The sequence below is a fragment of the Schistocerca serialis genome, chromosome 7 (assembly GCF_023864345.2).
Source record: "Schistocerca serialis cubense isolate TAMUIC-IGC-003099 chromosome 7, iqSchSeri2.2, whole genome shotgun sequence".
Taxonomy (NCBI): domain Eukaryota; kingdom Metazoa; phylum Arthropoda; class Insecta; order Orthoptera; family Acrididae; genus Schistocerca; species Schistocerca serialis.
In genome coordinates, this window is record NC_064644.1 from 149,265,386 (window position 1) to 149,292,835 (window position 27,450).

The window sequence follows — 27,450 nt, forward strand, 5'->3', positions numbered from 1 at the left end:
TGAGCAGCATTTTTTGTTTGTTTGTTGGTCTATATGGAACGAGGAGGATGAAGATTGCAGACTAGAACACTCAAGTGGAAAGAAGATTGTCTACACACACACTTTGTTAAATAAATAAGCAGTATATACTTTTTTTTTGGAGAGAGGAAGTAATTGCATATCTTGGCACACTGACAGTTGTTCAGAAACCGTACATTTAGATTTGGCTTGGCAAACATTGGTCTTGACATGATGACTACGACGTTGACTAACTATTATTGACTGTTATACATTGCTGCCACTACTACTTGATACATATGTCGAACATCAAATCTTTGACAGAATTGCATTTACACAGTTAACACTTTTCAATTACACAGTAGCACTCAATGTGGATGAAAGATGAGTGAGTGTGTTTTTTGTGTTTTCCTTTCCTAATCCCAAATAATTGGTACCGACCTATCTCCTAAATATTATTTTACTTGTTTGATGTGGCTTGCACTGACACCCATAAATATTATAGGTTTACTAATATTTGTGTATTTGTATTATTTAATATGACAATTATCTGATATCATTTTGTGTTTATTATTATTTGTGTGTTTAGTGTAAGAGCATTGATAATAATTTTGTAAAAGCAATTGTGTGTGCATTCAAACTGTTGTTCGTGTCTGCACCTGTTCAACATTACTGGGTGCCACTAATGGAACTGATTCTACTGAATTACTGTCACTTGTTGCTGTCTGCACCTGTTCAACATTGCTGGGTGCCACTGTTGGAACTGCTTATACTGAAATGTCACTTGTTGGTGTCTGCACCTGCTCAACATTACTGGGTGCCAGTGATGGACTGCTTCTTCTGAAATGATGTCACTTGTTGGTGTCTGCACCTGTTCAACATTCCTGGGTGCCACTGATGGAACTGCTTCCACTGAAATGATGTCACCTGCTGGTGTCTGCACCTGCTCAACATTACTGGGTGCCACTGATACACTGCTTCTACTGGAATGATGTCACTTGTTGGGGTCTGCACCTGTTCAACATTACTGGGTGCCACTGTTGGAACTGCTTCTACTGAGATAATGTCACTTTTTGCTGTCAGCACCTGTTCCACATTGCTGGGTGCCACTGATGGAACTGCTTCTAGTGACATAATGTGCACCTGTTCAACATTGCTGGGTGCCATTGATGGACTGCTTCTACTGAAATAGTGTCACTTGTTGGTGTCTGCACCTGTTCAACATTACTGGGTGCCACTGATGGACTGCTTCTACTGAACTGATGTCACTTATTGGTGTCTGCACCTGCTCAACATTACTGGGTGCCACTGATGGACTGCTTCTACTGCAATGATGTCACTTGTTGGTGTCTGCACCTGCTCAACATTACTGGGTGCCACTGATGGACTGCTTCTACTGATGATGTCACTTGTTGGTGTCTGCACCTGCTCAACATTGCTGGGTGCCACTGTTGGAACTGCTTCTACTGAGATAATGTCACTTGTTGCTGTCTGCACCTGATCCACATTGCTGGGTGTCCTTAATGGACTGCTTCTACTGAAATGATGTCACTTGTTGGTATCTGCACCTGTCCAACATTGCTGGGTTTCACTGATGAACTGCTTCTACTGAAATAATGTCACTTGTTGGTGTCTGCACCTGTTCAACATTACTGGGTGCCACTAATGGAATGCTTATACTGAAATGATGTCACTTATTGGTGTCTGCACCTGCTCAACATTACTGGGTGCCACTGATAGACTGATTCTACTGAGAATATGTCACTTGTTGGTGTCTGCACCTGCTTACCATTGCCGGGTGCCACTGATGCAACTGCTTCTACTGACATAATGTGCACCTGTTCAACATTGCTGGGTGCCACTGATGGAACTGCTTCTACTGAAATGATGTCACTTGGTGGTGTCTGCACCTGCTCAACATTGCTGGGTGCCACTGATGGAACTGCTTCTATTGAAATGATGTCACTTGTTGGTGTCTGCACCTGCTCAACATTCCTGGGTGCCTTTAATGGAACTGCTTCTACTGAAATGATGTCACTTGTTGGTGTCTGCACCTGTTCAACATTGCTGGGTGCCACTGATGGAACTGCTTATACTGAAAGTCACTTGTTGGTCCCTGTACCTGCTCAACATTTCTGGGTGCCACTGATGGACTGCTTCTACTGAAATTATGTCACTTTTTGGTGCCTGCACCTGTTCCACAATTCTGGGTGCCACTGATGGACTGCTTCTACTGAAATAATGTCACTTGTTGGTGTCAGCACCTGCTCAACATTACTGGGTGCCACTGATGGACTGCTTCTACTGATGATGTCACTTGTTGGTGTCTGCACCTGCTCACCATTGCTGGGTGCCACTGATGTACTGCTTCTACTGAAATAATGTCACTTGTTGGTGTCTGCACCTGTTCAATATTACTGGGTGCCACTGATGGACTGCTTCTACTGAAATGATGTCACTTGTTGGTGTCTGCACCTGCTCAACATTACTGGGTGCCACTGATGGACTGATTCTACTGAGAAAATATCACTCGTTGGTGTCTGCACCTGTTCAACATTACTGGGTGCCACTGATGGACTGCTTCTACTGATGATGTCACTTGTTGGTGTCTGCACCTGCTCAACATTGCTGGGTGCCACTGTTGGAACTGCTTCTACTGAGATAATGTCACTTGTTGCTGTCTGCACCTGTTCCACATTGCTGGGTGTCATTAATGGACTGCTTCTACTGAAATGATGTCACTTGTTGGTGTCTGTACCTGTTCAACATTACTGGGTGCCACTGATGGACTGCTTCTACTGATGATGTCACTTGTTGGTGTCTGCACCTGCTCAACATTGCTGGGTGCCACTGTTGGAACTGCTTCTACAGAGATAATGTCACTTGTTGCTGTCTGCACCTGTTCCACATTGCTGGGTGTCATTAATGGACTGCTTCTACTGAAATGATGTCACTTGTTGGTGTCTGCACCTGTTCAACATTGCTGGGTGCCACTGATGTACTGCTTCTACTGAAATAATGTCACTTGTTGGTGTCTGCACCTGTTCAACATTACTGGGTGCCACTGATGGACTGCTTCTACTGAAATAATGTCACTTGTTGGTGTCTGCACCTGCTCAACATTACTGGGTGCCACTGATGGACTGATTCTACTGAGAAAATATCACTCGTTGGTGTCTGCACCTGTTCAACATTGCTGGGTGCCACTGATGGAACTGCTTCTAGTGACATAATGTGCACCTGTTCAACATTGCTGGGTGCCACTGATGGAACTACTTCTACTGAAATGATGTCACTTGTTGGTGTCTGCACCTCCTCAACATTGCTGGGTGCCACTGATGGAACTGCTTCTATTGAAATGATGTCACTTGTTGGTGTCTGCACCTGCTCAACATTCCTGGGTGCATCTAATGGAACTGCTTGTACTGAAATGATGTCACTTGTTGGTGTTTGCACCTGTTCAACATTGCTGGGTGCCACTGATGGAACTGTTTCTACTGACATAATGTCATTGGTGTCTGCACCTGCTCGCCATTGCTGAGTGCCACTGTTGGAGCTGTTTAATTAATGCTGATGAAATGTTATAAGACTGCTATTTGCACCTGTTGACCATTGCTGGGTGCTACTGCTGGAACTGTCAACTACTTGTTTATTGATATATTGACAAGATTTTATGTGAATATTTGTCTAAACAGATTTTTTTGTGTATTTACTGTTTATGAAATGTTATGAGACTCTTACCTGTACATATTCGTCATTGCTGACGCTATTGATTGAATTGTTTAACCACATGATACTTGTGTAAACTATTATGTAAAATCACATGTATGAAAGCATTTGTATTCCTTACTGTATTTTATATATTAGGATAAGGAACGGTCAGTGCAAAGCCAAAATTTTATCTAGTGAAGTGATATTTACTTATTAATATTATCTTTTATTTTTGTCTGCATTTTTTTGGACGAATTTGGTGGTATTTTCACCACCAATGCTGGCAAAAATACCATCAAATTCTAGCCCGTGGAGGAGGGGCATATGAAAGGTGGCTACACTGAGCCACAGCGCCAGAGATTGCGCCAAAGAGTTTTATTCCGCCGCCTCCACTGGCAGTGCTTATTGAGAAGTAGCAGTAGGCAGTGCTTGTTGAGATGTAGCTGTTGTGAGTCGTAGTTGAGAAGTTGCGGTAGTGAGTGCTTGTTCAGAATTTGTAGTATTGTTTTGATGGGCTAGACACCAGATGTTATTGGATTGGGGATGCTGTAATGACCAGAGTGTGCTTTTCGTCAATATATATGAAGGTAAAAAAATTCCTTTTTTTTATTATTTCAATGTCTTAAACAATAATCACACTTCCACACACAGAACAGCTACACTTGTGCCTTGTTGTTTCGTAGCTTTCATAGTTGCTGGGGACTTAATTAATTAATTGTGTTAACGGAAATTTCGTTTCATTCTTTGTTGTTATTCTATGCAGTCAGATTGCGTACAAAAACTAGTCAGGCCAACCGGTTACGAGACTTCGTAACCGGACAGAGAGCTACTAAATCAAAAAATTAAAATGATTTGCATTTTAATATAATTAAGCCCCCAAGCAAAGTGAGGACGTCAGATCACCTTAATTTCAAAATTAAAATTATTATGGTAGATCTGCATTTTTGCGACGTTGGATATTGCATTGGTGGAGGGGCGGGACGTCGGGGAGACCAGTGTAGTAAAAAAAGAGGGCGCTTCGTTTTTGTATCCTCACCTAGAGCGGCAAAACACCTTCCAACGGCCCTGAGGTTTAATATGGAAGAGACCGGAATGCGGAACCAAAGCAGTAACTGATACGGATGAACGAACGCTATAAGGGACAACGCTCTTTCTTTGGACCCCACTGTCTATAATTTCATCAATGGTACTGCCCGACTGTAGCCTCTGAAGACAATTACTACCTACAACAATTTTTTAAAGGAAAGACATTAGACATTTCTGTGTCGTCGTCAGTCGATCATTTTTCACTCTGGCTAGTTGTATTCTAGATGCGGCCCAAGCATTCGTTTAGAGTCTAACCTTCATCACCACGGGCTGCATATCTATGCCGGAAATAGTTGTACTTATTACACTATGAAGAGAACCAAACTTAACCTCAAAAAATTTGCGCTTATGCCATTCCTTCAGAAATGTCACTTGTACCACTTGTACCCTCAGTCCAACAACTGAATGTTGATAGACTGAACGTACATAACTACTAACCTTAGGATTTCCGTTTTGTTCGAAGATGTTCTCTATTAACCAATTCTGCTAAGCTGACAGTACCACAGGACACCGAGCAACTTCGATTTTCAACCTTTTCAACTGGCGGACTCCTTCTTCAGTCGATAATCCATTGCGGACCCCTAGTCACTCAAGAGCACAGTAACTTTAAATTTCAGAGCAAAATCCATGGGAACTGAAAGCTTCTTAATGCATCTTGCAATGTGCCTGATTCAAGATGTTCCCAATGACCCCCCTTCACCCCCCCCCCCCCCCCCCTCCGAAGTATCAATAGTTTTCGGTTTAGAGATCAATGAAAACAATTTGAAATTAACGATCCAATTTGAATTCCCACTACATCCAGACACTTACTAGTGGATTTACTCCCTTTGTTCAACACACTATAGCCTGATTAATATTACTTGGTAATTGACATTTCACACGTTGTAGCTGCCTTCCTCCAAGAGCAATCGACGTCACGTCCAAATTGTTCGCTGTTGACAAGCTACCGCCTGTGGTCTGTTCACTTTCGCTGTTTGGCAACTGTTGTGTAAGGAGCAGGCATATTTCGTAACAGTCGTGTGTGTGTGTGGTTTTTAGTGAAATCCGAAGAAAATGTTCAAATGCATGTAAAGTCTATGGGACTTAAATGCTAGTGATTAGACACTGGACTCGCATTCGGGAGGACGACGGTTCAATCCCGCGTCCGGCCATCCTGATTTAGGTTTTCCGTGATTTCCCTAAATCACTCCAGGCAAATGCCGGGATGGTTCCTCTGAAAGGGCACGGCCGACTTCCTTCCCAATCCTTCCCTAATCCGATGAGACCGATGGCCACGCTGTCTGGTCTCCTTCCCCAAACCAACCAACCAACCAACTTAAATGCTGAGGTCATCAGTCCCTAGTCTCACACACTATTAACCTAGGTGTAACTTCCGCTAAGGACTACACACACACACACACACACACACACACACACAAACACACACACATATGCCCGAGGGAGGACTCGAACCTCCGACAGGGGGAGCCGCATCAATGTTTTGGTTTGTGTTGCCGACTGTCAAATATTATTGCCAAATATCGAATGTTTTTGCCAACTTTCGAGTGTTATATACATGATTGTAAAAAAAAAAAAGCGATGAATTTCGTTTTCACATTTTTATTCAATAATTTTACTCATTATTTTACACGATCTGGTGAAAGGTGGCCGCGGACCCCCTAGAAAGAGCCGGCGGACCCCTAAGGGGTCCGCGGACCACACGTTGGGAAGCCCTGGTGTAGAGTCCAGGATATCTAGCTTCCCAATAACTGTTAAAAATTTCATACAGTGGAGGCACTACCTCTAAGTGATGTCTTTACAGAGTAATACTTAACTGGCCACACACACATACAAAGGGTGTAATGGGTATAAATACAGATATTTTTTATTAGTGACAGAATACAATGTACTCAATAATATTACATCAGTAGTTTCTTCATTTGCAGACAAATCACTATAGCTATTAGGAGTATGGTTTTAGGTTGGTTAGCACCTCCAAGTACATGTGGCTTGAGCAAGCCATTAATTCTTAATTTCTCCTGGGCAGCAGGTCATGTGTTGAAGTGTGGATGCAAAACGTTAGCCTATACTGCAGACGTGGCCCAGTTTGCGGTGCAGTTAGGACCATGTGGAAAACACCAGGTAGTAATTATGTGATGTGTTTGTATGAAGAATATTTGAGGCAAAGTATAAAAAGAAGCAGCACACTGATGTGTGGATGTCTTAATGTATCACATACAAAAAAATCTACTTACACCAGGAAAACCCTGTACAATGAAAACTGCTTTATCTAATGCATTAAAATTTCTTCATTTAAATTGTAAAGACAGATACTATGAAGACACATTTTGTACAGTAATAAATGAAATGTTTACAGTATCTAGGGATTGAAGATGGTAGATTGTGGAGAGTATAACCGAAAATGGTCACAAATAAATAAAAACTAATGCATACTGTTGAAGGTGTAGTAATAACTGATTATAAGATTCCCCAAGGACGTTGACTGCGAGAATTCGGTAGCGGAGAGTTGCAAACCAGCAATCTCGTCAACTTACGCGGTACATCGTGAAAACTCGTATGTTGAATTGAGGCTTCAGGTCCACTTGTAACGGAGGAGTATACGCGCGACCGTGGTGGAAGTCCAATTTATCGCGTGTCCCCAGCTCGTTCTCGGTCAGAGATTCTGCTGACGCCTTCTACGGGGTAGCAAGTGGGGTAGGATCGGCGCAGTAGACGGGGTTGTTGGTTGGTTGGGGTGGGGTGAGGGGCAGCAGGAGGCGACAGGGAGGGGAGTGGAAGTGTGGGACGGGGGTGTCTGCTAAGCCAAGAGCAGGCGGGCGCGGCGGACGGCTTAGCGGCTGGAAGCCCGCGCTGGGATCGGGGGTGGAGGAATCGTTATTTAATTCCAGCGGCGGCTCGCAGCCCGCGCAGCGCTTCGAGAGATATCTGCCCCATAATACAGTTGTCAGAGGCAGGCGGGCCGGCACAATAGCGTGCTGGAGCAGCCGCACCGCACCGCACCGCACCGCGCAGCGCCGCTGCCAGGGACTCCGCTGGAGGGCCGGCTCTGTCAGCGGGCGGCCGTCCGTTCCGCTCTCACTGGCCTGCTCTCCACGCTCTCGCTGCGTGGCCACCGACGTCGGCTCGTAACTGTATGCGACGTCACTATGACAAGTAACTCGGCCAATGTTCGTATTCTCTCACCACATCAAGAGAACGGGCAAATTAGGAGATATAAACTGCTCCAGGGACATCAGAGTTTCTGGCAGAAACTGACCTAACCACTGTTGTTTTACGGCAGTGGAGATGAAGCCATTAATTACTCTCTAACATAACTACAAGCGGAAGCCGTCGGCACACGAACCTTGCTTTGGAAAGTCAACTTCGAGAGTACCGAGTTCAGCCTGCTGCTGAACGTTCAGAAAAGACTTGAACATGTGGTACGTTTTCCTCAAAGTTGTATACGAAATCGCACCGGGTCCAGAGGCAGTTGTCGGCTGTATCTGGCTCGCAAATTACACCCTTTACAAAATGAACGAACGTATAATTTCTTCGTTAGTTCTATTGGCAGGACTATACGTAAAGGAGAGCTTCAATATCCTCGAGCATGTAATAGGGTAAAAGGGAAAGTGCTATGCCTAGTCAATATGCACATAGGCTTATACAAGTTTCATTAAAAACAGAGCGATACAAATTAACAATAGTGCTCCACCCTAAGGCCTTTCTTAAAGCACTCCGTATTCAGACCACGAGTGGCCTACCAGAACCATCCGACCGCCGTGTCATCCTCGGTGGAGGATGCGGATAGGAGGGGCGTGGGGGCACCACAACGCTCTCCCGGTCGTAAGATGGTATTCTTGACCGAAGCCGCTACTATTCGGTCGAATAGCTCCTCAATTGGCATCACGAGGCTGAGTGCACCCCGAAAATTGGTCAGCCATCCAAGCGCCGACCACTCCCGACAGCGCTTAACTTCGGTGATCTCACGGGAACCGGTGTTACCACTGCGGCAAGGCCGTTGCCAAGGCCAATCTTAGGTGAGCACTATTTCTATTCAGAATCCTTCCAACATGTGAAATAGTAAACGTAAAACAAGGAAATGCAAAATATCTAGCTTTTCTATAGATTAAGCCATTCGAACAAACTCAATCCTCAAAAAGAGCGCACTTATATTTACATAGCATTGATCATAAGGAAGCTATTTTTATAAAACTAATAAGAAAGTATCAGAAAATACAAAGGTTAAAAACAAAAATTTTTGCATCCAGTAAAACGCGAAACAGTAACAATTCACGGAATTTCTTACAATACTGCGACTCTGCTTCACCCACCGTGAATGATTTACGACCATACTTTGCATCTTACCCTGTACTGAAAGCTTTAATTACAGAATCGTATTGAGTGACATTTAATTAAAATTTTTACCAAGAACAATCCGTTTTGGATGAACCATCAATGTTCTATTGCCTTGAAGTGTACGCTTTCATAATGCACAAGTTACAATAATTATTTAACCACCAATATGACGTATCTCTTCATTTTATTACACCAAATCACATAATTATCGTCGGGTTTTCAGCAGAGACTAATTTTGTGGTGCTGAGTAACGGAATACATACATACGGGCTTCAACTGAAAGCCAATATGGCCTATCGCCACTCTATACTGAAGAGAGATGGCGTTCATGTGACGTAGGTGGTGCTTTCCATCTCACTGCTCTACATTTAAACATACGTTCAGAATATCCGACACGCTAAGTATTGCTCTGAACGTTCGGAAATATTTCCCAACATACTTTCTCCGTGCTATGACGTCAGAAACTCGTAATATGTCAATCATATTTCACCTGAAGAAAATATAGATTTCTGGAAATTGGTATCTCATAACGACAATGACGGCGAAATAAAGAAAGTAAATGAGAATAATCTAATTTGCGGAAACATTTGGTTTACGATTTCGTCGTCAGAATATCTATTGCGAGATAATGTAGAAGCATGGATACAACAAAAGTCGATTAGTAATATCAATAGTGTGGAACTTCACGAAACAGTGTGATACGTTGTGGAAGAAACTTCTCGTAGATATAGCAGTCAAATGATTCGTGAAAAGTTATTTGGCATTTACTTCGACGACCTAATGTAATAGTTTGTAGAAGAGACACAGCTAGTTAGAACATTCGATTATAATGGTTATTGTTTCTGTAAGGATCTCCTAGCCTTCTCACCACTTCAATTTTGTTTTTAATTCTAGATTGTATCAATGTTACATTCAGTCAGAAGCTGCCATTACGTGATAATGTAGGCCACAGACTAGCTCGAAGTCAAGAACGCCGATTGCAGGAGTTCTACTTTGATTATTAATGTTGTACGTAGAAGGGCTCAATAAATCTACGGTGTATGCTTTACATATTTCCAATTAATCTCAGTGGCACGTATTTACATACCTGTGGAGTGAAAAAATATTGAAGTAAACGATTTAAAGTGGAGATTGTTTTACCGTCATTCGGTATGTACGTACTGTCAACCACTGACCCGCAGTATTGAAGGTACTTTAACCACCCTTCAATATACAGTATGTGGCTAGCTGCGGGCAGCACGGTAGTTTAGTAATAGTATAAATAAATTATGTTTTTTGCCTTTGTTTTGAATCAAGGGAAATAGTTACATACACTTTCTGCTTTTTACCAAAAATATGTATAGATGGAATTTCCCTAAAAATCTTGAGACACATCTGAAGGATGCTATGCATAAATGCTGTATAGAAATTTGTTATTTGAGGAAAAATAGATTTTGTGTTTCGAACACTATAATTCCAACTTGGTCATTCACCCTCAGTTAAATTTTCCTTTTCGAGTGCATGTTTACTTTGTGTGGATGTTATAAATTTTCATTTCAAAAGCTATGTATTATGTAGTTATAACATACACAATTTACTCAAAAGAACATCCTGCTAAACCTAATGAATATGCAGAATATTTACAACGTAGTAACACAATATCATGTGTCAGTTCCTTGTATTGGTTATAAGACGTAATTAGAAAGCTGCTTCCCGTTCAAGTTGAATTACAAAATACAAAGTAATTACATTTTAAAAAATTGCAGCTACATGTTCAAGTAAAAAATATTAGTTCCTCATGTTGTGCCAACCCTCAAGGAACGACGATATAATGTCTGTAATTAAATAATAGAAACAAGAAGAAGATGTATCAGCTAAGATGTAATGAGCTTCTCAGCATCGAAATTAGAATATTAATTTTATACGTGTTCTGAAGCCGACTGATGGATACCGACAACGTAATGATGTTCCTCAGATATAGAGTATTTCCCCCAGGCTGCTATTTGATTTGAAAGGTACTAATTAACGTCAAATGGCGGAGGATCTTGCTTCTTATTTCTGCAAGCTAAATTCACAGTCATTAACTTCAAAACTAATGTTAAAGTATCCAGTTATATTGGCCATTTAATCAAAAATAGTTCTACTCTAACAGGACTCTGGTTTTTATGAAACGAGAGACTACCAACCACACCATTCAGCTCGACATGCGCAACTTAGATCGCTGGGCAACGTGGAGGTCGAGTCAATGGCAACTGCTCGGTAACGCGTTGAAAGCGATTTATTGGTGAGTCACTGTGCAGTCGCGCTCTCTGCGGAGCCATATTTAACTACACAGGAAGTGATCGCCAGCGACCGGTTACCAACTCACGTAGCCAACGAGTTTCATTTGAATCGCTCCATTTGCGGACGGCCTAACAGTCACGAGCGAACGGATTCATAGATAGGCTAGAACAGCAAAATTTATCCCATTATGCAGAATCTTTTAAGGAGTGATTGTACATCCTTTGGTGACAATGTTAAAATATCAAAATTTGTTATTATTATCAAACACTCGATTTTATCGGAGAATTTAGTTTATAACTCAGCACATAATTAAAGAACATAAGAAATTTTTATTTTTCTAGTTACAAATGTGTTGAATGTTATCCTTGGAACGCTGTAAAAATTTCATATTTGTACACTCAATACTTTCTGAGATAAGTGGTCATGTGTAGCAGAAAACTAGTTCCCGAGATAGTGATGTTCAAATTTTTTTAATTGCTATATTTCACATACACTTACAGTGTTTATTCTTTCACGCACTAGAACTGCCCAGGCCCATATTATTTGTTCTATTCGTTGTCACAGTTACCTGTTGCTTGCCTTCTTCTTTTCGTTCTTGCTTCTTGTGTCATTTGCTGACCATGAAAGTCTGCTTAGCGTACATAAAGCACATACAGTTCTCGCACTCCTCGTGCTGTGTTCTGCCACATCTCACCCCTAACTTCTACTGAAGCTTCATTCCTTTATAGTCCCCACCGTTAAAATTTTTACAGCGTCAGGCACTGTCATCCTTAAAATCAAGAGGCCATCAAAACATTTTTAGATAAACGGCACCACACAACGTCATTGCAGAATATGTTCACATTATGTGTGTTTTCCAGCGAACATTCATTTGGTAGCTCCAGATTTGAAAAATCTGTGATTATATGTTTGATTGCCTCCAGTACAGCTAAAGGAAGAGACTTTTTGTGTGTAAATGCATCTAATTTACTAGAAAATTCAACTTACCTGTTCTTAAAACGGTCACGTTATTCAGGTTATCTACATTTTATTCACTGTTTACACCCATTTTCTTCTTCTTCAGACCCAAATTCATACCTGACGTACCTGTTTCCCATAAATTTGCGTTTCTTTTACACTTAAGTTGTTTACATATGAAAGAACAACATATGCTAGTTCGTTACAGAAACACTATTTTCAAACAAACTTGTACTAGAAACGTAGCACTGATTTGCTTAGTCGTGATGGCAACGTCTGGTAGGTAACAGTTGCATCAAAGAGAGGGATATTCACAGCCTTCTAAACTGAATGGTTTCCAAGATATGACTGTCCAAATCTGGGAGTATATACAAGTGTGAAAATTGTCAGTCGCATATCAGATTTAAAAGTATTGTCCGAAGGCCTTGAAATCATCTGACTGTCACGAGAGTCCAAATTACAGAGTGGAATAGAGAATAGAAATTGTCAACTTTCATCAATTTAGACATAAGACGTTCAGTTGAACGATTCACGTGACTACTTGGAATCGTAAGGACGAAATTGGATTGGTACTCACCGGACGAGCCTGCTGGGATGGAATGCAGCGGGGTTGTCCTGGCTGGAGAAGCGTGGCAGCGAACCTTGGAGCAGCGCCAAACGGAACACAAGTAGCGCGCTCAGCTGTGAACAGCAACACCACACTGTGAGCTGTCGATTTCTTGCATAATGTCCCCATACATGTGGGACTTCAAACACTTTTCTAAATAATACTCCGTTGTGTACGACGTTCAGGCAGTGTTGTATGTTTGTGCGTGCGTGCGTGTGTGTGTGTGTGTGTGTGTGTGTGTGTGTGACGGAGAGAGAGAGAGAGAGAGAGAGAGAGAGCGAGCGACTCGCAGTGTGGGAATATGGCTGCGAGGTTAGGTTGTTCTCAACTGGTAGCAGGCCACATTGGGCTGGCACGTTTATTGTTCAGTAGAGGTGTTTTCCAAATCTGCATGACGGTTCCTAGGCGCATCGCGGCTTCAAAGTAGGATCGTCGCGCTGGTTATATAAAAATAATGATTTAGTCTATTTTCTTCCTGAGTAAGGGATCAAGGTGTGCACTAGTTGTGATATCTAGCGAACAGGCAAGTAACTGTTGTTACTATAGCAGCATGGTGAATGACAGGTTAGTACAGTAAAAGAAAAAATTTAGTGACGAAGATATACTTTATGTTTCCGTGTTCTTGACATCGGTCTAGACGACAATGACGTTCAGTTGAGTGAAGAACTGGGCCTTTGTGGATCATTTAAATGAACTCAGCGATTACTTTCTGAATTACTTTCCAAAAGAAGTTGATCAATACAATTGAATCAAAATTCTTTCAGTACAGAACTCCCATAAATAGTCAGCACTGGAAAACAAAATCAGTTTATTAATACTTTTTCAGACCTCACACAGAAACCTAAGTTGGTTTCGTCATTACTGCTTGAAATTTGTATCTTGATGAAATAAGAATATCAGCAATTTTTGATACATTTTGTAATATCCTAATCATGTGAGGTACGTTTTCATCATTGGTGGTACCTAACACAAAACACAGATTGCGAATGATGAAGAAAGAAATGTGAATCGCAGTTTTAAATCTTGTGCCTGGATTAGAGAAGCTATAATTGATTTAGTTGCATGAATAACAAGTAGTAACAATAAGTGTTATGTAAAATGTGTTATATGAACAACTAATAAAGAAATAACTACTCTTCTTCACCTTAATGATAGCAACCGAAGAAATGATTTAAATTTGTACTACAGCAAAGACATGAACCCAGATCTCTGTACCTGCTAGGCAAATGTGCTAGCCATTACATCACCACAGCATTACAGCTAACACCGCTGCATGGACTAACCTAGCCTCCTGCTCTCCGTAACACTAACTTCAATTCACGTCTTCAGTCTATTTCCCCCTTTTTTTATCATTATTGCCGAAATTCTCCAGCATTGGAATAGCACCCCACAATTGGACGTAATGGGAAAATCATTTCTTCGACTTCTATCATTGTCGCAGCAAACGGCCTTGCCGCAGTGGATACACCGGTTCCCGTGAGATCACCGAAGTTAAGCGCTGTCGGGCGTGGCCGGCACTTGGATGGGTCACCATCCAGGCCGCCATGTGCTGTTGCCATTTTTCGGGGTGCACTCAGCCTCGTGATGCCAATTGAGGAGCTACTCGACCGAATAGTAACGGCTCCGGTCAAACAAAACCATCGTAATGACCGGGAGAGCGGTGTGCTGACCACACGTCCCTCCTATCCGCATCCTCACCTGAGGATGACACGGCAGTCGGATGGTCCCGATGGGCCACTCGTGGCCTGAAGACGGAGTGCTATCATTGTTGTAGAAAAAAATGAGACTCATATATCTCAAGGAAATTTTAATTATATCAGATAAATAGATACTCTTATTCATTTTTCAAAACCACAATTTGTTTATCCCAGACTTGGAGAAGGATGTCATAAGCGAATGGAGCCACGGTTACTTGAGTTTAGGTCAATTCTGCCGCGGATCCCAAAAGTATGAAAACCGGTGGTCTAATATGATTTGTTTTACGTGTAGGACTGTCAGTAAATTAGTGGCTCATGGTCTTTAGAGAAATTAAGGTGGGTGTCTTGTGGAGACGACGTAGCCTTTCTTCCTTTTTTTGCATTTGCTAACCTGTGACCGTCATAGAACTTTTCTGAACCTGGCAGGGCACCATCCTACCATCAAAGTTCGTGAACTTGCTCCCTACGCAGATTGCATATTAGGAGCATTTGAGTTTTATCCAGGGACTAACAACAAATTCTATACTCCAAGTACGTATTTCATTTTGCATCTAGTCCTTTCGAGTTCCTGAAGTCAAAATTCAGATTGAGAAATAATTTATCCAATAACGTCTTTATTCTTTACGTCTACGTCTGAAAGGCTGGAAATACAACTACCACAAAAAAAGGAAAAAAACAAGAGTTAGTTGTTTTGATGAAATCCTTCTGTGCGTTGTATTAAGTAGTGATTATGCTTAACGAGTAGCTTTGTGTGATAAGTTTCTTAGTTTTGTCGCTGCCTGACACTAATCTTGAAAACAAGGAGTCTTCGCAATGGGTATACATGAAATGAAGTCACGCGTCCACGTTAGGGACAGACACATAATTATTTTGATGAAAAATTCTATAGTATAACTCCTGACGCAAAGTCTTAAACCCTTATTGTGAACTTTTATTGGATCAAAAATTAATGAATTAAATTCCAATGAATTAAAAGGGTTCGTTTTCTTTCAAAGACACAGATCTGTTTTGTCCCGTCATCATGTTTCACCAAAGTTGTGGAATTTTCACACTTGTGGCGAATAAAAGAATTTTTCTTTCTAGAAGGCAGACACTTTCAATTCATTATTATTTTCTGCGAGCATATGACTAATATTAAATTGCAATATGATTATAAAATAAAGTTGGTGGCCCTAAAAATTATTGTTCCGATATTAGACCCTTCTTTACCAAAGTTATCGTTGAATACTGATTCGAGATGGAGGCAGGAGGGGAAAAGTTACAGATCGTAAAGTGAAACTCAAGTCGGTCTATTCCCATCTGAAATTCCTCCGTGCCAGGGGCCTAGGAATCCAAGTTTATATGGTGTGTCTTTTCTTTCTTAGCGCTTTTGGATCTGCAGTGCCCTCTATAGACACTGCGGCATCCCACAAAAATTGCATTAATATCCACTGAGCTCTCTTGAGAAAATCTGCCCCAAACCAAACCGGACGACTTTCTCTCAGTGTTGAGAAATGTGAAATTGTGCGTTTCGTGGAACTCTTGAAACAGTCACTATCTTCAATTCAGAAACCAGATAAACTCATTAAGTGGTTCTTTGGTTTCGTTATTCATTTCTGCTACTTTATTATCGACGAAATGATCTTTTATGTTATTTTAACAAAAAAATGGCTCTGAGCACTATGGGACTCAACTTCTGAGGTCATTAGTCCCCTAGAACTTAGAACTAGTTAAACCTAACTAACCTAAGAACATCACACACATCCATGCCCGAGGCAGGATTCGAACCTGCGATCGTAACGGTCACGCAGTTCCCGACTGCAGCGCCTAGAACCGCAAGGCCACTTCGGCCGGCTGTTATTTTAACAGCTTAGTTTTTGGTCTACTTTAAAACTTGCTCCCATGTCTGTAGAAGTATATCTACACTAAAATGCAAATAGTACAGTGAAGTTAATTCAGGTATTCCACTGACGCGCATTTACTCTGTTTCGCACTTCCAGGAAATGAAAGTTCCTGTAACTATGTCGAACATCTTTCTTGGTGGTATGGAATCATCTTGTCTAAATCCTTAGCCCACTACATATTATGCTGTATTCTGATGAAGTCTGTTGGAAGTTGTAACATCAGTAGGTTACAAATCCTTTCTTGGAAAAATGAACAGATATGCATTATGGTGCTTTGGGAAAAGTTTCACTCTTCGGAGATTCTGAAAGTAATTTTGCATTTTGTTTTGTGTACTATATATGACCCAGGTTCAGTGATTTATGTGTAACAGAATGACTGCTGCTCCTCTGTAGTAATGATTTATTCAAACCATGATTATTTCGGGCTATTAAAATACCATCCTTAGGTTATGAAATTGTTGTATTTGGTCATGCGTAATATGTGGCCGTGACAGTCACTGCGCCTTAGGCTGAATTCGACCCTCTGAGATGTAGTGGTCTGGAACGTTGACTAGTCTCACCGCATATTGTGCACGACCAAATGAAGTAGCGACACACAAGAAAATGGGGTTTTAACATCTAGAAAGCGGTCGTGGTTTCAACTAACAATTATTACCGGTAAATCGGATGTCATTGTATTACCCATTTCACTCAGTTGTCGGTGTGCTACAAACCAAATTTGCTGTCCGTAATTTCTAATGTAAAACTATCACGCGTAGGTACCTATCCTACTTCTACATCTACATCTACATCTACATGATTACTATGCAATTCACATTTAAGTGCTTGGCAGAGGGTTCATCGAACCACAATCATACTATCTCTCTACCATTCCACTCCCGAACAGCTCGCGAGAAAAACGAACACCTAAACCTTTCTGTTCGACCTCTGATTTCTCTTATTTTATTTTGATGGTCATTCTTACCTAATTAGGTTGGGCTCAACAAAATATTTTCGCATTCGGAAGAGAAAGTTAGTGACTGAAATTTCGTAAATAGATCTCGCTGCGACGAAAAACGTCTTTGCTTTAATGACTTCCATCCCAACTCGCGTATCATATCTGCCACACTCCCTCCCCTATTACGTGATAATACAAAACGAGCTGCCCTTTTTTGTATCCTTTCGATGTCCTCCGTCAATCCCACCTGGTAAGGATCCCACACCGCGCAGCAATATTCTAACAGAGGACGAACGAGTATAGTGTAAGCTGTCTCTTTAGTGGACTTGTTGCATGTTCTAAGTGTCCTGTCGATGAAACGCAACCTTTGGCTCTCCTTCCCCACAGTATTATCTATGTGATCTTTCCAAGTGAAGTTGTTCGTAATTTTAACACCCAGGTACTTAGTTGAATCGACAGCCTTGAGAATTGTACTATTTATCGAGTAATCGAATTCCAACGAATTTCTTTTGGAACTCATGTGGATCACCTCAATCTTTTCGTTATTTAGCGTCAACTGCCACCTTCCACACCATACAACGGCTTTACACTGCTTGCGGCAATACTTCCGGGATATCCTAGTTTTTCCTAACTTTTTCTCTCTAATTCGTTTTGATTTTTCTGCCTACTGAGTTTCTCTTTCAAACTAAAAAGCTCAGCTGAAAAAACCGTTAACAAAACTACTCTTATGTTTAAGAAAGGAACTCTTCTAGTGCGATATATTGTTTCGTAACTGAGTGACAAGTTTCTCGAAATGTCTGTCCTGAATACATCACTGTGTAGTTTGGAAACGTGGACCATGGGATATCACTTAAGGGAGAACATGGAAGCACTTAAACGTGATCTGCAGAGGGATGTTGACAGTGACGAAAATAAGAGATACTTGGAAAAACGGGCCAGGGAGCTGGTACGCGCACGTTACTTACCGCCATCAGCAATTTGGCTGCCCTTCGACTGAAGAGTACCGTCTCGGTGTTGCAGCGCGCCTCCACCAGGCTCCTAAAACAGTAACAGATTTATGGCAAAAACGGCGGAATTGAAAAGATTCCTTGCGCCTAGCTACAGACAGGTATGTTCTCTTCACTAATGTACCTCCATACAGCCTACTGTTCGTCTGATCAACGAATTCTCGCCCTGGCTAGTTGGATCTTATGAAATGACTATACCAAGCATTGTTGTATAGCTGTCATGGAAAACACTGTACCTGAAAAGGGGTAGCAACTGTTTCTTTGTATCGTAAGCCTAGAAAGTGGAATTTGTTATTCGCTCTCGATGTACTCAGTGACACGTGTCGTATAGGTACGAAATACCTATGCCTCATGCCAAGTTTACGTCAGTAATAATAATGAAAACTGGTCGAGACTGGACCCGTGAATGTAGCGAAATTCGTGATTGAAAACAGAAAGGCTGTGTGTGGCGTAAACGTATTGACAGACAAACAAAGCCAAGCGGCATACGGGCAGTTCCATTTCATTTCAGAGCGAAGGAAACAATGCTTTTTTCGTGGAAGCTAGGTTTTCTGTAATCTAAAGTAGACGGTTAATTAATATCTTTTGAAACCTTCCATCTGTGATAAGCAAGTGTTCCGTATTATTTAAGAGTTCAAGCTACTGTAATTTAATAAAATCATTTGATTCTGAGACACGTAGCTCTGCAACTACACAAAGTAAAATTCTCAAATGAAATTCAAAATGTAAGTAATATTGTATAGTTTGAGGTGGTATTGATGCAGTACTTTACAATTTAATGTTAATTTTCATAATATTTAATATTTTCTCTGAATAACACCGTTTTTAATTCGAATAAAACATCTGCATCACCTGTGAACTATCACGAGGCCGTTGTCGATATCCTGTTGCTTTTGTTTCAAAGCAAACCAGCTCACACCTTAGTACAGCGTGAGCGTAAATATTTATTACTAGCTGGCGAACCTGGCATATCCCGGATATTCAATTTGCTAATGTTCAATTAGGAACGAAAACAAATGAACTGTGTTTGCAGTGTAATGTCTCGGAGGGTATCTGTACGCTTGGCGCATCTGCTTCGAGTGTTTACGACGTGGATGTGTTAACATCTCTATGGCGATACCTCTTCAGAGCTACCGTAGAGCCATTTGCGCTTTGCGCCTGAAAACTGTCAAAAGCGCTACCAGGTGTCAGGGATTTCCTTAAGTTGACTCGACTGTAGAGTTGTTTTGTTGTTGTGGTCTTCAGTCCTGAGGCTGGTTTGATGCAGCTCACCATGCTAATCTATCCTGTGCAAGCTCCTTCATCTCCCAGTACCTACTGCAACCTACATCCTTCTGAATCCGCTTAGTGTATTCATCTCTTGGTCTCCCTCTACGATTTTTACCCTCCACACTACCCTCCAATGCTAAATTTGTGATCCCTTGATGCTTCAGAACACGTCCTACCAACCGATCCTTTCTTCTAGTCAAGTTGTGCCACAAACTTCTCTTCTCGCCAATTCTATTCAATACCTCCTCATTAGTTACGCGATCTACCCACCTAATCTTCAACATTCTTCTGTAGCACCACATTTCGAAAGCTTCTATTCTCTTCTTGTCCAAGCTATTTATTGTCCATGTTTCACTTCCATACATGGCTACACTCCATACAAATACTTCCATAAACATCCTGACACTTAAATCTATACTCGATGTTAAGAAATTTCTCTTCTTCAGAAACGATTTCCTTGCCATTGCCAGTTTACATTTAATATCCTCTCTACTTCGACCATCATCAGTTATTTTGCTCCCCAAATAGCAAAACTCCTTTACTACTTTAACTGTCTCATTTTCTAATCTAATTCCCTCAGCATCACCCTACTTAAATCGACTACATTCCATTATCCTCGTTTTGCTTTTGTTGATGTTCATCTTATAAGCTCCTTTCAAGACACTGTCCATTCCGTTCAACTGTTCTTCCAAGTCCTTTGCTGTCTCCGACAGAATTACAATGTCATCCGCGAACCTCAAAGTTTTTATTTCTTCTTCCTGGATTTTAAGACCTACTCCAAATTTTTCTTTGGTTTCCTTTACTGCTTTCTCAATATACAGATTGAATAACATCGGGGACAGGCTACAACCCTGTCTCACTCCCTTCCCAACCACTGCTTCCCTTTCATGCTCCTCGACTCTTATAACTGCCATCTGCTTTCTGTACAAATTGTAAATAGCCTTTCGCTCCCTGTATTTTACCCCTGCCACCTTTAGAATTTGAAAGTGAGTATTCCAGTCAACATTGTCAAAAGCTTTCCTTAATCTTCCTTCTAAGATAAGTCGTAAGGTCAGTATTGCCTCACGTGTTCCAACATTTCTACGGAATCCAAACTGATCTTCCCCGAGGTCGGCTTCTACCAGTTTTTCCATTCGTCTGTAAATAATTCTCGTTAGTATTTTGCAGCTGTGACTTATTACACTGATAGTTCGGTAATTTTCACATCTATCAACACCTGCTTTCTTTGGGATTGGAATTAGTATATTCTTCTTGCAGTCTGAGGGTATTTCGCGTGTCTCGTACATCTTGCTCACCAGATGGTAGAGTTTTGTCAGGACTGGCTCTCCCAAGGCAGTCAGTAGTTCTAATGGAATGTTGTCTACTCCGGGGGCCTTCTTTTGACTCAGGTCTTTCAGTGCTCTGTCAAACTCCTCACACAATATCGTATCTCCCATTCATCTTCATCTACATCCTCTTCCATTTCCATAATATTGTCCTCAAGTACATCGCTTTTGTATAGACCCTCTATATACTCCTTCCACCTTTCCGCTTTCCCCACTTTGCTTAGACCTGGGTTTCCATCTGAGCTCTTGATATTCATACAAGTGGCTCTCTTTTCTCCAAAGATCCCTTTAATTTTCCTGTCGGCTGTATCTATCTTACCCCTAGTAAGATAAGCCTCTACATCCTTACATCTGTCGTCTAGCCATGCCTGCTTAGCCATTCTGCACTTCCTGTCGATCTCATTTTTGAGACGTTTGTATTCCTTTTTGCCTGCTTCATTTACTGCATTTTTATATTTTCTCCTTTCATCAATTAAATTCAATATTCCTTCTGTTACCCAGGGATTTCTACTTGTCCTCGTCTTTTTACCTACTTGATCCTCTGCTGCCTTCACTACTTCATCCCTCAGAGCTACCGATTCGTCTTAAACTGTATTTCTTTCCACCATTCCTGTCAATTGTTCCCTTACGCTCTGGTTCTTTCAGTTATCCAGGTCCCATCACCTTAAATTCCCACCTTTTTTCAATTTCTTCAGTTTTAATCTACAGTTCATAACCAATAAATTGTGGTCAGAGTCCACATCTGCCTCTGGAAATGTCCTACAATTTAAAACCTGGTTCCTAAATCTCTATCTTACCATTATATAATCTATCTGATACCTATTAGTATCTTCAGGCTTCTTCCATGTATACAACCTTCTTTTATGATTCTTGAACCAAGTATTAGCTATGATTAAGTTATGCTCTGTGCAAAATTCTACCAGACGGCTTCCACTTTCATTTCTTAGCCCCAATCCATATTCACCTACTATGTTTCCTTCTCTCCCTTTTCCTCCAGTCGAATTCCAGTCACCCATGGCTATTAAATTTTCGTCTCCCTTCACTACCTGAATAATTTCTTTTATCTCATCATACATTTCTTCAATTTCGTCGTCATCTGCAGAGCTAGTTGGCATATAAACTTGTACTACTGTAGTAGTTCACTATGCTGTTTGTAGTAGCTTACCCGCACTCCTATTTTTTTATTCATTATTAAACCTACTCCTGCATTACCCCTATTTGATTTTGTGAGAGTATGTTGGTAATAAAAACTAAAATATTAAGAAATAATTCATGATGCGGCACTTTTTTACACATTCCAGTGCTTATGCAGTCATAGCTTTTGAACTATGTGCCGTAAGACTATATGTTTGTGTAGGTACAATCAGTGGCAAATGTGGATACTCCATGGAAAATGCGTTGTGATTAGAGTTAGTAGCAAAGAAGTAACAAATTTTACCATCATAGACAACGCGGCAGTTTTTCACGAAACCGAGTGTTTATGACGTCATGTCTCCTGAACTACGTGTGGCGCCACGATATAATTTTGTAGATGCATTTAGCTACATGAGTAGATATTGTCTGCGAAATTTATTGCGAGTAGAGTTAATAGCACGGAAGTAATAAATGTCAAGCATGATGTGACAGTTTTCCACGCGTGTTGTTATTTATGACGTCATATCTCTTTAGCTCTGATAAGAAGACGGTCCTTAACTGAAATTAATGTTTAATAAGAAGAGGTTAAAACCTACATAAGTTAATGAAAATACCCTATGGAACTTGTTGTGTACATTAGTCGGCAATAATACACATAGAGGTGGCATGGTATATAACAAAATTGGAACAAATTTCACCTCTTGTTAAAGCAGGATGAGAGACATAACATTTTCGTGTTTGACACAGATCAGACTCCCACTATAAAGGTCTATATCATACTGTCAGTAAGGACATGCCCCCCTTGGCCACTAATGCACGTTTTGCACCTGTTATTCAGCTGGCTACTAAACTGTGATGATTTTCTTGGGGGATGTTGTCCCACCGCCCTCATAAGACGATTTTCAGTTCTTGCACTGTTCAGGGAGGGGGAGGTCGTTGAGAAAGACGTGTGTCAAGAGCATCCCCGGCATGCTCCATAAGGTTTAGTTCCGGGAAGTATATAGGCCGTTCCATTCATTCAATATTTTCACTTTCCAGTGTGTCCGACACTTCAGCGGTGTTTTGAGAGTGGGCATTGTTGTTCACAAACAGAAAGTCGGGACTTACCGCAACCCTAAGCAAACGAAAATGATTCAGAATGATTTCGCTGCAATCTCGCTGTGTTGTGACGTCGCCTCACTCTAAGGTTTGCAGCGCTGTTTTTCCATTGTGCATGATGCCTGATCACACGATAGCGCTTAGACCGATGACGTTCATGAGCGTTCTGTTGGGTGTAACTTCTTCCCCTCTCTGTCCACACCAACTGACTGCCAAAATAACTTGCCACATTGTAAACGAGGCTCGTCGGAGAACAAACAGGACCACTGTTGGTGGCCCCAACCGACATGCTCCCTACACCAACGAAGTCTTTCTCGACGATACCGTAGTGGAAGAGGGGTGTCTGTAGCAGGTTTCCGACCATACAAACCAGCTTGATTTAATCCTCACGAAATGGTTATGGCACAGAAACATGTAACGTTAGCGGCTGAAATGTCTGCAGCTATCTGCCTTGGAATGAGACGTATTCTCTTTTTGGCCGCTAAGTCTACGTATCGATCATCTTGCTGTTTGGTGGTCAATTTACGACCACCGGCATGCCTTCGCATGGCATTTCCACCTTCAATGGCCTTTTATATTCACGAGATGACATTTTCTGACACACCCGTTACGGTGGCCACAGTAGTTTAATGGGCTGTGACAGCAAACCGCCTTCGAGTCGTCCAGTGGTTCGACCGGCTTCGAGCCATCCAGCAGTTCGCCCAAGATCGCATGTACTCAATTGATGTCTTGCAGACGCGTTGTCGTACCACACGGAATGTCCCACTAATGAGTTCCACAACAACTTGCGCCAGACACCGTACTGCCTGAACTATCAAGTGCATAGAAAGCCTTCGTTGTGTTCAACACGTCCACGTTCCTTAGGAAGTGTCAGTTGTTCCTTGGAAATTGTCAAGCAGTGAATAATAATAGTACACTGAGTGGCGGGAGAAGCAAAGGCGAAGGGACACGAATACGTCATAGCTACTGAAGCCTATGGAATGCATTGACTTCTGTCGAGTCCTGGTATAACGGATTTCCGACTTGCCACATTTAAATCAGCGGAGACTTGACACGCATCAGACTGTCAATCTTTTCTTACGGAACTGCGTAGGCTACGCGACGTCCAATCGTCAAACGTAATGGTCATCACGTGCAGCATTTTACACCTGTGGGAACATTATCTCTGAATTCATACTGAAGGTCGACCCGGGACACTGTTAACCTATGAAACACGAAATCGTGTTATAATCTCCCATAGGCCACGCCCACGCGAGTTCCATTAGTGATGGTCACACGTTTATAGACGGTCAACTCCGCTGTTCCGTGTTAGTGCCTGTAGCAGACTGCGTGGCTATCCTGAGTACAGTCACGCCAAAAGTTGCATCCAACCGAAAAAATTTAGCCTCATACACCGCACATATTCAAATGGGACAACTCTCATTCTTACTCTTGGCAACTCAGACTAGCACATTCGAAGACTAAATGTATTTACACCAGCCTTTCATCGCCATCAAATAGCTCAGTTTTACTGGGAAATTCAGTTTTTTACTGAACTCTTGACTAACGGACAATTTGTTAAACCATATTTCCATAATTATTTCTTCCTTTCTTCCTTATACCTTAGTAAGCTGCGTATGAATACAGAGACACCTAAGCAGCAAATATTTTTCCGTTGATTGTGCCGTAGCTACAAATACAGTCTGCCGACGCTGACACCGCTCAGGCAGAATCTTTGACATTTTTCATCATGTATTCTGTTATAACTCTGACAATCTTGACAAAATATTATAATATTTATTATTTGCTAACATAGTTATGTTGCTCTACAACGTTATTATTTTACTCAAGTCGTAGTTCTTTCACGTTATATGTAAATATTATTTATAATAATTTCTAATCAAGGTACATGACCTACCGTTATAACCATGTACTCTTTCGTTTGTTGTGTAACTTTATCTGAATATGATTACTGGAAGTAAAATTGATTGTCAAATAAGAGGAAGAAAACCTCTTCAAATGAAACGGTGCTATAAACGCTATTACATCCTACAAGGGACATGACACATTTACCAGGTCCAGCTGAAATTTTAAGCAGCGAAAATAATTATTGACATAATGTCTTGTGGGAAATGGATGGATTAATATTAGTAGATTTCTTGTTCAAAATAGCTTCGAAAGCAAGTCTTTGTAATAAGTTACCTGATTCTATTAAATCCATCTTCAGTTTCGATTAGCATTCATTGATAAGATACGTCCAATAATGATGTAAGCTAGCACCACAACATGAGCTGAAGTGCTTTCTTCACACTGATATTATGGACAATGTCCGCCCGTGGTAGCTGAGTGGTCAGCGCGACGGGATGTCATGCCTAACAGCCCGGGTTCGATTCCCGGTGGGGTCGGAGATTTTCTCTGCTCATGGACTGGGTGTTATGTTGTCCTTGTAATCATCATTTCACCCCCATCGACACGCAAGTCGCCGAAGTGGCGTCAACTCGAAAGACTTGCACCAGGCGTACGGTCTAACCGACGGGAGGCCCTAGCCACACGGCATTTCCATTACGGACAATATCCGCTTTTGTAGATGGTTAAGCCAGAACAGGTAACAAACAGAAAAATACTCTGTCTGAGTCGTCCAATTTCAGTACCCGTTGTCTCTGAAGGTAAAATCGTCTGGGTTATTAGGCCATTTCGTGTTTCTTCTGAATATTTCTTCTTTAGCAATCGACGTTTCACCCTCATCAGTTGGCATCTTCTTCAGGAGTCTCCGGTTCCACGGCATTAACAGGACATGTGGAAGGTCAGTGTATATTATCCTGAAGAAATAAAGCGTTCTGCTTTTAAAATGTCTATGAACGGAACATTGGTGTTTGACGAAGTTCGGATTACTCGGAACGCCAAAGAAGTCATGAAGATGAAGCTTTCAGAGGAGTCGAAATGTCTAAATTTGAACAAAAAATTTCGAGAGGATCATGAGCCGGTCTGACAACTTATAATATTTTATACTCAGTAAAATATTTCGTTAATATATAGGATGCAGATTATAATTGACAGTGAAGTGTACATGAAGAAGTTTGCACAATTATTAAAAATGGCTATTGAGAATGGTTTCAAAATCGTCAAGGAGTTCTAGTTGGGTGTAAGAGAAATTGGTCAAAGCAAACGTTCTCAACAATGCTAGTAGAAAATTTTACATATCACGGGACAATTCAGTACGCAAGTGCTAGTGCTCTAGAGAGTTCAAAGATAGTCGGAGTACTTACTTCTTGAGGGAGCTCCAGGAGCGGTAGGCGTCGAACAGCAGGTTGACGAGCAGGGCGGCTACGCCCGTCTCCTTGGCCAGCATGGACAGCGCCGCCAGCAGCACGCTGGTCCACAGGCGCGGCTGCTCACGCCTAGGGCAAACACCACGCCTCACTCGCTGCTCACAGGGGGAGTGCATTCCTTTTGGGGCTGTTTGGAGCTCAACTTCGGGAACAGTGCAGCGAAGCTGTAGCTCATTCTCTGGCACGCTCACGCAAGCAGTAGAAATTTCTTGTGTGACAGCATTGCCTTGTACACTGAGATGACGAAAGCCATCGGATACCTCCTAATATCGCGTCGGACCTTCATTGGCCTGGGGTGGTGCACCTGCTTCACCTAACATGGACTCAACAAGACATTCGTAATCTGTGGAAATACTAAGCCGTACTATTACCTCTACAGCCTCAATAATTGCGAAAGTGTTGCCGGTGCAGGATTCTGTGCACGAAATGACCTCTCGGTTATAGCCCTTAAATATTGGATGGGGCTTATGTTGGGGGATCTGGCTGCCCAAATCATTCGATCGAATCGTCCAAAATGTTCTTCAAACCTATTGCGAACAATTGTGACTTGTTGAAATGGAGCATTGCAATACATAATAAGATTGTTGTTTGTTTTGGAACATGAAGCCCACGAATGGCGGCAAATGGTATCCAGGCAGCCGAACATGACCATTCCGTGTCAATGATCGGTTCAGGTGGAGTATATCACTTAATACATCCCAAGCAGACCCACTGTACACCATTATGGAGCCGACACCAGCTTTCACAGCTTGTTGACATCTTCGGTCCATTGCTTCAAAGGGTCTCAAAATGGTTCAAATGGCTCTGAGCATTATGGGACTTCACATCTGAGGCCAT

The 27,450-nt window shown here is 41.7% G+C and overlaps 1 protein-coding gene across 1 annotated transcript in view; it reads right to left on the reverse strand.

The window, feature by feature from the left end:
* The window catches only part of LOC126412939 (protein O-mannosyl-transferase TMTC1-like), a 685,657-nt gene that overhangs the window by 182,583 nt on the left and 475,624 nt on the right, over positions 1-27,450 (reverse strand). Inside the window, exons 6-8 of the mRNA XM_050082830.1 lie at positions 26,551-26,682; positions 18,438-18,510; positions 12,926-13,029 (exon numbers count right to left, since the gene is read on the reverse strand). Of these exons, the coding sequence (XP_049938787.1) occupies positions 12,926-13,029; positions 18,438-18,510; positions 26,551-26,682 (309 nt within the window). The remainder of the gene's footprint in view (positions 1-12,925; positions 13,030-18,437; positions 18,511-26,550; positions 26,683-27,450) is intronic.